This window comes from Colobus angolensis, unplaced genomic scaffold (genome assembly GCF_000951035.1).
Source record: "Colobus angolensis palliatus isolate OR3802 unplaced genomic scaffold, Cang.pa_1.0 Scaffold499, whole genome shotgun sequence".
NCBI lineage: Eukaryota > Metazoa > Chordata > Mammalia > Primates > Cercopithecidae > Colobus > Colobus angolensis.
The window spans coordinates 1,036,989-1,047,560 of record NW_012118476.1 but is presented as its reverse complement, the minus strand read 5'-3'; the positions used below and the strand labels follow the sequence as shown (position 1 = coordinate 1,047,560).

At 39.2% G+C, this 10,572-nt stretch overlaps 1 protein-coding gene across 1 annotated transcript; it reads right to left on the bottom strand.

Annotated features, from left to right (window-relative positions):
• Window positions 1-2,873: 2,873 nt before the first annotated feature.
• Window positions 2,874-3,434, bottom strand: LOC105524316 (tumor necrosis factor alpha-induced protein 8-like protein 1). Its single transcript, XM_011959510.1, has one exon. It carries the CDS (start codon window positions 3,432-3,434, stop codon window positions 2,874-2,876), a length of 561 nt encoding a protein of 186 aa, XP_011814900.1.
• Between the last annotated feature and the right edge of the window lie 7,138 nt (window positions 3,435-10,572).

Genomic DNA, 10,572 nt, shown 5'->3' with positions numbered 1-10,572 from the left:
TGTAACTCTGTGGTTCTTATCTGGGGATATTTCCTTTTTCACCTTATCCCTCGATGCACCCTCAAATATCACATTGCAGATTCCATGATAAAAGTGTTACTAAACATTTCAATTGAAAGAATGGTGTAACTTTGAGAGATGAATCCACACAGCACAAAGGAATTGCATAGAAGTTTTTCTTTTGGTTTTTATCTGAGGATATTTCCTTCATCACCAGAGGCTTCAATGTGCTCCAAAATATCCTATTGCAGATTCCACGAAATCAGTGTTATCAATCTGCTCAATGAAAAGAACGATGTAATTCTGTAAGATGAATTCACACATCACAATGAAGATTCTCAGAAAGCTTCTTTCTAGTTTTTATCTGAGGATATATCCCATTTCACCATAGGCCTCAATGTGCTCTCAAATATCCCTTAGCAGATTTTGCAAAAACAGTGTTATCAAACTGCTCCATGAAAAGAAAGGTATACTTCTGTGAGATGAATTCACACATCACAAAGAACTTTCTCATAAAAGTTTCTTTCTAGTTTTTATCTGAGGATATTTCCTTTGTCACCATAAACTTCAATGCACTCCGAAATATTTTGTTTCAGATTCCAAGAAAACGGTGTTACCAAAGTGCTCACTGAAAAGAACACTGATACTCTGTGAGATGAATTCACTAACCACAAAGCAGTTTCTCAGAAAGCTTCTTTTTGGTTTTTATCAGTACATTTCCTGTGTCACTGTAAACTTCAATGCCCTACCAAAAAACCTGTTGAAGATTCCTCAAAACAGTATTAGCACACTGCTGCATGAAAAGAAAGGTGTTACTTGGTGAGATGAATGCACACATCACAAAGAAGATTCACAGAAAGCTTCTCTCTAGTTTTTATCTGAGGATATTTCTTTGTCACCATGTGCTTTGTTGCAATTCAAATTATCCCTTCTGATTCCCCAAAAACAGTGCTACCAAACTGTGCCATGATAACATAAGTGTAACTCTGTGAGATGAATTCACACTTCACAAAAGAGTTTCACAGAAAGTTTCTTGTTGGTTTTTTTCTGAGGATATTTTGTTTGTCACCATAGGCTTCATTGCACTCCAAAATATTCTATTGCAGATTCCACGAAAACAGTGTTAGCAAACTGCTCCACAAAAAGAGCAGTGTAACTGTGTGAGATGAATTCACACATCACAAAGCAGTTTCTCAGAAAGCTTCTTTCTAGTTTTCATCTGAGAATATTACCATTTTCACCATAGGTCTCAACTCGATCCCAAATATCACATTGTAGATTCCACAAAAACAGAATAACAAACTTCTCCATGAAAAGAAAGGGGCTACTCTGTGAATTGAATACACACTTCACATATAACTTTCTCAGGAATCTTCTTTCTGGTTTTTATCTGATTATATTTCGTTTGTCACCATAAACTTCAATGCAATCCAAAATATCCCTTTTCAGTTTCCCCAATAACATGCTACCAATCTGCTCCATGAAAAGAATCGTGTAACACTGTGACATGAATTCACAAATCACAAAACAGTTTCTCAGAAAGCTTCTTTCTAGTTTTTGCATTAGCATATTTCCATTTTCACTATAGGCCTCAATGCACTAGCCAATATCTCTTTTGAGATTACATGAAAAAATTGTTATCAAAATGCTCCATGAAAAGAAATGTGTGAATCTGTGAAACGAGTTCACACATCACAAAGCAGTTTCTCAGAAAGCTGTCTTTTGTTTTTTGTCTGAGGATATTTCTTTTGTCATCTTAGGCATCAATACACTCCCAAATATCCCATTGCAGATTCCACGAAAACAGTGTTAGCAAACTGCTCCAAGAAAAGCGTCATGTAACTCTGTGAGATGTATACACAAATCACAAAGCAGTTTCTCAGAAATCTTCTTTCTAGTTTTTATGTGAGGATATTTCCTTTATCATATAGGCTTCGATGGGATCCAAAGTATCCCTTCTCAGATTCCCCAAAAACAGTGCTACCATTGTGCTCCATGAAAGGAGTGGTGTAACTGTGGAATGAATTCAATCCTCCGAAAGCTGTTTCTCTGAAAGCTTTTTTCTAGTTTTTATCTGAGGATATTACATTTGTCACCATATTCCTCAATGCGCTCCAGAATATCCCATTGCAGATTCTATGAAAAAATGTTAGCAAACTTTTCTTTCTTTTTTCCTGTCTAATTTTTTTGTATTTTTAGTAGAGATGGGGTTTCACCGTGTTAGCCAGGATGGTCTTGATCTCCTGACCTCATGATCTGCCCACCTTGGACTCCCAAAGTACTGGGATTACAGGCGTGAGGACCCCAGTCCTTGAATTGAGGCCCACCCTACTCCAAGATGACATCGTCTGAACTAATCCCATTTGTAATGATCCTATTTCCAAATCAGATCATCTTCTGGTCCTGGGGATTAGGATGTAAATTTATAGATGGGGCAGGGGGTGCCGTGATTTGCCCCCTAATACTCCCCTTCCCCCAGTTCACCATGTGAACCCCTAGTCCTTGTGTGTGGGGATGAAAATCCCAGGTGACGTTACCATGTGGGAAGCAGTAGCTTTTGACTTTTACATCAATTGACCCAGGGGTCGGCATGGCCCAGGAATTACAATTGGGTGGAAGGTGGTCCTCAGAGTAGTGCCCCAAATTCCTCTCCCCATTTGGCGGAGGCCAGGAGAAGAGGTGACATAGGTGTCTGAAACAGCTGCTAAGGATGGCTCAGCGTCCTCTCAAAGGGGCCAGGTCACCCACCTGTTTGGGGGAGTTTGACCCGAGTCCGATTGGGAGAAAAGAGGTGGAAAAACCCCACAAACCTCACCGCACCCAGCAGAAGAGCCCCAGAAGGTGCAAGGGGCGTGGCTCAGTGGCCCTAGGGCTCAGAGGCTGCCCTTGTCGAGCATCCTTCCCAGGTCCTCGCAGATCCTGCATAGCTGGGAGCAGTAGGGCTCGGCGGGGCTGTAAAGCATGGCCAGGAAGTTGCAGTCGGCCTGGTGGCCGAACACGTGGTTGATGCGGCTGTGGGACTTGGCGGTCAGCTGGGGGCCCATGACCTGGTGCAGCAGGTCACTGCACTCGAGCCGCCCAGCAGCCAGCACTTGCCGGTCAAAGGTGCACTCCACCTGCTGGAAGCTGATGGCCATCATGGCCAGGAAGTGTGCCTGGTGGCAGAAGTGCCACAGCAGCGCCAGCTCCTCCCCACCCAGCTGGTCCCAACACAGCAGCAGCCCCAGCTTCACGGCCATCTTCACCAGATTCTTGAGAATCTTCTGGGCCTCCTTGCAGCTGCGTGTGAACTCCCTGGTGGCATGGTACAGCTCGTCCAGCACCTCGCTGCTGGTGTCATACACCAGCATGGCCACCACTGCCTTACATGTCATCTTACTCAGGAGCTTCTTCTGCGCCTGCAGAGCCAGACTGTTGGTGCTGAAGGTGTCCATGGCCTGCTCTTGGAGAAGAGTCTGTGCGTTCAACCGTTGGGGTCAATCCAACCACCTCCGTGGGCTGGGGCCGTTGCTGCGGTGGTGGGAGCAGCGCTGGAGTGGGGCTGGGGCCGGGGCAGGTGCAAACTTGTCAATGCAAGAATGGTGTAACTCTGTGAGGTGAATTCACACATCAGAAAGCAGTTTCTCAGAATATTTCCTTTTGGTTTTTGTCTGAGGATATTGCCTTTGTCACCATAAGCTTCAATGTGATCCAAAATATTCCTTCTCAGATTCCCCAAAACAGTGCTACCAAACTGATCCATAAAAAGTATCATGTAACTCTGTGAGATGAATTTAAAAATTCCAAAGCAGTTTCACAGAAAGCATCTTTCTAGTTTTTGAATGAGGATATTTCGTTTTTCACTATAAGCCTCAATTTGCTCGCAAATATGTATTTGCATATTCTACGAAAATCGTGTTATGAAACTGCTCCACGAAAAGAAACATGTTATTCAGTCATTTGAATTCACAGACCCCAAAACAGTTTCTCAGAAAGTTTCTATTTGGCTTTTGACTGAGGATATTTCCTTTGTCATCACAAGCTTAAATGCTCTCCCAAATATCCTATTGCAGATTCCACGAAAATAGCATTATCACACTGCTCCTTGAAAAGAATGGTGTAACACTGTAAGACAAATTCATGCATCACCAAGCAGTTTCTCAGAAAGCTTATTTCTATTTTTTATCTGAGTTTATTTCTTTTTCCTCTATAGTCCTCAGTGCAAACCCAGATATCCCTTTGCAGATTCCATGGAAACAGTATTACAAGACTGCTCTGTGAAAAGATAGCTGTAATTCTGTGAAATGAATTCACACATCAAAAAGAACTTCCTCAGTATGCTTCTTTCTAGTTTTTGTCTGAAGATATTTCCATTGTCACCATAGGCTTCATGCAATCCAAAATATTGTATTGCTCATTTCATGAACACAGTGTTTTCAAACTGCTCCCAGAAAATAGTCATGAAACTCTGTGAGATTAATATGCACATCATAAATCTATTTCTCAGAAAGTTTCTTGCTAGTTTTTATCTGATTATATTTCCATTGTCACACTAGGCTTCAATGCGATCCAAAATATCCCTTCTCAGATTCCCCAAAAACAGTGCTAACAAACTGCTCTATGAAAGGTAATTTTAAGTCTGTGAGATGAAGTCACAAATTATAAAGCACTTTGTCAGAAACGTCTTTCTAGTTTTTTTCTCAGGATATTTCCTTTGTCAACATAAGCTTCAATGCACTCCAAAATATCCCATTGCAGTTTCCAGGAAAACAGGGTTAGCAAGCTACTCAAAGAAAATAACAGTGTAACACTGTGGGAAAAATTGACACATCACAAAGAAGTTTCTCAGAAGGCTTCTTTTACGTTTTTATCTGAGGACTGTAGGCTTTAATGAGCTCCCAAATATGCTATTGCAGATTCCACAAAAACAGTGTTAGTAGACTGTTCAATGAAAAGTACAGTAATTCTGTGAGATTAATTCTGTGAGATGAATTTACACATCACAGAGAAATTTCTCAGAAAGCTTCTTTCTAATTTTTATATTAGGATATTTCCTTTTTTTTTTTGCTTTGTTCAGTACTGTATCCCCTGCACCTAGTCCAGTGCTACAAGTAGTATTTTATTTATTAATTTATTTTAATTTTTTATTATACTTTGAGTTCAAGGGTACATGTGCAGAACGTGCAGGTTTGTTACATATGTATACTTGTGCCATGTTGCTGTGCTGCACCCATCAACTCGTCAGCAGCCTTCAACTCCTCATTTACCTCAAATATAACTCCCAATGTCATCCCTCACCTCTCCCCCTTCCCCAAAATAGGTCCCGGTGTGTGATGTTTCCCTTCCCATGTCCAAGTGATCTCAATGTCCATTTCCCACCTATGAGTGAGAATATGCGGTGTTTGGTATTCTGTTCTTGTGATAGTTTACTGAGAATGATGGCTTCCAACTGCATCCATGTCCCTACAAATGACACAAACTCATCCTTTTTTATGGCTGCATAGTATTCCATGATGTATGTGTGCCACATTTTCTTAATACAGTCTGTCACTGATGGACATTTGGGTTGATTTCAAGTCTTTGCTATTGTGAATTGTGCCGTAATAAGCATACATGTGCATGTGTCTTTATAGCAGCATTATTTATAAACCTTTGGGTATATCCCCAGTAATGGGAAGGCTGGGTCATATAGTATTTCTAGTTTTAGATACAATTTGTCAATTTTGGCTTTTGTTGCCATTGATTTTGGTGTTTTAGACATGAAGTCCTTTCCCATGCCTATGTCCTGAATAATATTACCTTGGTTTTCTTCTAGGGTTTTTATGATATTATGGCTAACATTTAAGTCTCTAACCCATCTAGAATTAATTTTTGTATAAGGAGTAAGAAAAATATCCATTTTCAGCTTTCTGCTTATGGCTAGCCAATTTTCCCAGCACCATTTATTAAACAGGGAATCTTTTCCCCATTTCTTGTTTTTGTCAGGATTGTCAAAAATCAGATGACTATAGATGTGTGGTATTAATTCTGATGGCTCTATTCTGTTCCATTGGTCTATATCTCTGTTTTGGTACCAGTACCATGCTGTTTTGGTTACTGTAGCCTTGTAGTATAGTTTGAAGTCAAGTAGTGTGATGCCTCCCACTTTGTTCTTTTGACTTAGGACTGTCTTGGCAATGCGGGCTCTTTTTCAGTTCCATATGAACTTTAAAGCAGTTTTTTCCAATTCTGTGAAGAAACTCATTGGTAGCTTATGGGGATGGGATTGAATCTATAAATGACCTTGGGCAGTATGGCCATTTTCACAATATTGACTCTTCGTATCCATGAACATGATATGTTCTTCCATTTGTTTGTGTCCTCTTTTATTTCACTGAGCAGTCACCATAAGTTTGAATGCCCTCCAAAATATCCCATTGCAGATCCCAAGAAAACAGTGCTACCAAACACATCCATGAAAAGAATCATGTAACATTGTGAGATGAATTCAAAAATCAAAAAGCAGTTTCTCAGAAAGCTTCTTTCTAGTATTGGTCTGAGGATATTTCCTTTTTCCTAATAGGCCTCAATGTGCTCATGAATATCCCCTTGCAGATTCCACGAAAATAGTGTTAGCAAACTGCTTCATGAAAAGAAAGGTGTAAATTTCTGAGATGAATTCACACATCAGCCAGTAATTTCTCAGAAAGTTTCTTTTTGGTTTTTGTCTGAGGATATTTCCTTCATCATAATAGGCTTCAAGGAACTCTAAAATATCCTATTGCAAATTCCCCAAAAACAGTGCCACCAAAGTGATACATGATAAGAATCATGTAACTATGGGAGATGAATTAAGACATCACAAAGCGGTTTCTCCAAAAACTTCTTTCTTGTTTGTATATGAGGATATTTCCTTTATCTCCATAAGCTTCAATGTGCTCCAAAATATCTGATCCGATTGCAGATTAAAAGAAAACAGTGTTCGAAAACTGCTCAATGAAAACAGCATTGTAACTTTCTGAGATGAATTCACACATTACAAAGCAGCTTCTCAGAAAGCTTCTTTCTAGTCTTTTCTGAGGATACTTTCTTTTTCACCATATTCCTCAATGTGCTCCAAAATATCCCTTTGCAGATCCACAAAAAGTGTTTTAGCAAACTGCTCCAAGAAAAGGATTGTGCTACTCTTTGAGAGGAATACACACATCAAAAATCAGTTTCTCAGAAAGCTTCTATCGAGTTTTTATCTGAGGATATTCCCTTTGTCACCATAGGCTTCAATGTTATCCAAAATATCCCTTCTCAGATTTTCCCAAAACAGTGCTATGAAGCATGAGAAGAGTTATTTAAATCTGTGAGATGAATTCACAAGTCAGAAAGCAGATTCATAGTAAGCTTCTTTGTAGTTTTTCTCTGAGGATATTTGAGTTTTTCACTACAGGCCTCACTGAGTTCGTGAATATCCCTTTTCAGGTTCCACGAAAATAGTGTTAGCAAAGTATTCCATGAAAAGTATGGTGTAAATATGAGATGAATTCATGTATTACAAAGCAGTTTCTAAGAATGCTACTTTTTGTTTTTTATTCTGAGGATATTTCCTTTGCCACCACAGGGTTCAATGCCTTCCCAAATATCCCAACTGAGATTCCGTGAAAACAGTTTTACCAAACTGCTCTAAGAAAAGAATCATGCTACTCTGTGAGATGAATACACACACCACAAAGAATTTTCTGAGAAAGATTCCTTGTAGTTTTTGTCTGAGGATGTTTCCTTTTTCACCATAGGCTTCAATGTGATCCAAAATATCCCTTCTCAAATTCCCCAAAAACAGTGCTATTAAACTGCTCCATGAAAACAGTGGTTTAACTCTGTGAGATGAATTCACAAATCACAAAGGATTTTCTCAGAAAAATTCTGTCTAAATTGTATATGAGGATATTTCTTTTGTCACCCTAAGTTTCAATGAACTCTAAAATATCCAATTGCATATTCCAAAAAAACAGTGTTAGTGAACTGCTCCATGTAACTCTCTGAGAAGAATCACACGTCACAAAGCAGTTTATCAGAAAGATTCTTTCTAGTTATTATCTGAGGATATTTCCTTTTTCTTCATATTCTTAACTGCACTCCTGAATATCCCATTAAAGATTCCACAAAAGAAGTGTTAGCACAGTTCTCACTGAAAAGAAAGTGTAGGCCGGGCGTGGTGGCTCAAGCCTGTAATCCCAGCACTTTGGGAGGCCGAGATGGGCGGATCACGAAGTCAGGAGATCGAGACCATCCTGGCTAACATGGTGAAACCCCGTCTCTACTAAAAAATACAAAAAACTAGCCAGACGAGGTGGCAGGAGCCTGTAGTCCCAGCTACTCAGGAGGCTGAGGCAGGAGAATGGCGTAAAACCAGGAGGTGGAGCTTGCAGTGAGCTGAGATCCGGCCACTGCCCTCCAGCGCAGGTGACAGAGTGAGACTCCTTCTCAAAAAAAACAAAAAAAAAGAAAAGTGTAAATATGTGATATGAATTCATACATCAGAAAGCAGTTTCACGGAAAGCTTCTTTTTTATTTTTATCTGGGGATATTTCCTTTGTCACCATAAGCTTCAAGGCGCTACCAAATATCCTGTTGCAGATTCCATGAAAACAGTGTTATCAATCTGATCAATGCAAACAATGGTGTAACTCTGTGAGATGAACTCAAACATCAGAAAGCAGTTTTTCAGAAAGCTACTTTCTAGTTTTTATCTCAGGATATTTCCTTTCTCTCCATAGGCCTTAATGTGCTCCCATATATCCCATTGCAGATCCGTGAAAACAGTGTTAACAAACTGTTCAATTAAAAGAACAGAGTGACTCTGTGAGATGAATTTACAAATCACAAAGTGGTTTGAGAGGAGTCAGGAGAGTACTTTCCAGTTTTTACGTGGGAATGTTTTGTTTATCACCATAGGACTCAATGCACTCCCAAATATCCAATTGCAGATTACACGAAAACAGTGTTAGCAAACTGCTCCATGGATAGAAAGGTGTAATTCTGTGTGATGAATTCAAACATGCACAAGAAGTTTCTCAGAAAGTTTCTTTCTTTTTTTATCTGAGGATATTTCCTTTGTCACCATAGGATTCAATGCAATCCAAACTATCCCTTCTCTAATTCCACAAAAAGAGTGCTACCAAACCGCTGCATGAAAAGAAAGGTGTAACTCTGTGAGATGAATTGACAAATAACAAAGCAGTTTTGCAGAAAGCTTCTTTCTAGTTTTTGTCTGAGGAATTTCCCTTTGTCACCATAAGCTTCAATGCACTCTGAAACGTCCCATTGAAGATTCCAAGAAAACAGTGTCACCAAACTGCTCAGTGAAAAGAATAGTGTAACTCTGGGAGATGAATTCACACATCATTAAGCAGTTTCTCAGAAAGCTGCTTTTTGGTTTTTATCTGAGGATATTTACTTTATCGCCATACTCCTTAAGGCACATGGGAATATCCCTTTGCAGATTCCACAAAAACAGTGTTAGTAAACTCCTCCATGACCAGAAAGTTGTAAATCTGTGAGATGAATTCACACATCATAAAGTAGTTTCTCAGAAAGCATCTTTTTTGTTTTTGTCTCAGGATATTTCCATTTTCACTACAGGCTTCTATGTCCTCTCAAATACCCTATTGCAGATACCATGAAAACAGTGTTAGCATCTGCTCCATGAAAAAAAAGTGTAACTCTGTAACCTGAATTCACACATCACAAAAACCTCTCTCAGAAAGCTTGTTTCTAGTTTTTATCTGAGGATATTTCTTTTGTCACCATTGGCTTCAATGCGATCAAAAATATCCCTTCCTAGATTCCCCAATAAGAGTGCTACAAAGCTGCTACATGAAAAGTATCGTGTATCTCTGTGAGATGAATTCACAAATAACAAAGTAGTTTTTTACAAAGCTTCTTTCTAGTTTTTATCTGAGGATATTTCCTTTATCACCATAGGCCTATACTTGCTCCCAAATATCCCTTTGTAGATTCCATGAAAACAGTGATAGCAAACTACTCCATGAAAAAAAAATGGTGTTACTTTGTGAGATGAATGCACACCTCATAAAAAAGTTTCTCAGAAAGCTTCTTTCTAGTTTTTTTCTGAGAATATTTCCTTTATCACCATAGGCTTCAATGTGATCCAAAATATCCCTTTTCAGAATCCCCAGAAAGAGTGCTCCCAAAATGCATCATGCAAAGAAAGGTGCAACTCGGTGAGATAAATTCTCACATCCCAAAAAAGTGTCATATAAAGCTTCTTTTTTGCTTTTGTTGGAGGATATTGCATTTATCACCATGTAATTCAATGTGCTCCAAAATATCCCTTCTATGACTACTCAAAAATATCTCATTGCAAATTTCAAGAAAACAGTGTATTTGCAAAATGTTCAGTGAAAAGAGAAGTGTAAATCTGGGAGACGAATTCACACATCACAAACCAATTTCTCAGAAAGCTTCCTTCTACTTTTTATCTGAAGATATTTCCTTTTTCACTATATGCCTGAATGCACTCCCAAATATCCCTTTGCAGATTCCACGAAAACAATGTTAGCAACTGCTCCATGAAAAGAAGGTGTAACTCTATTAGGGGAA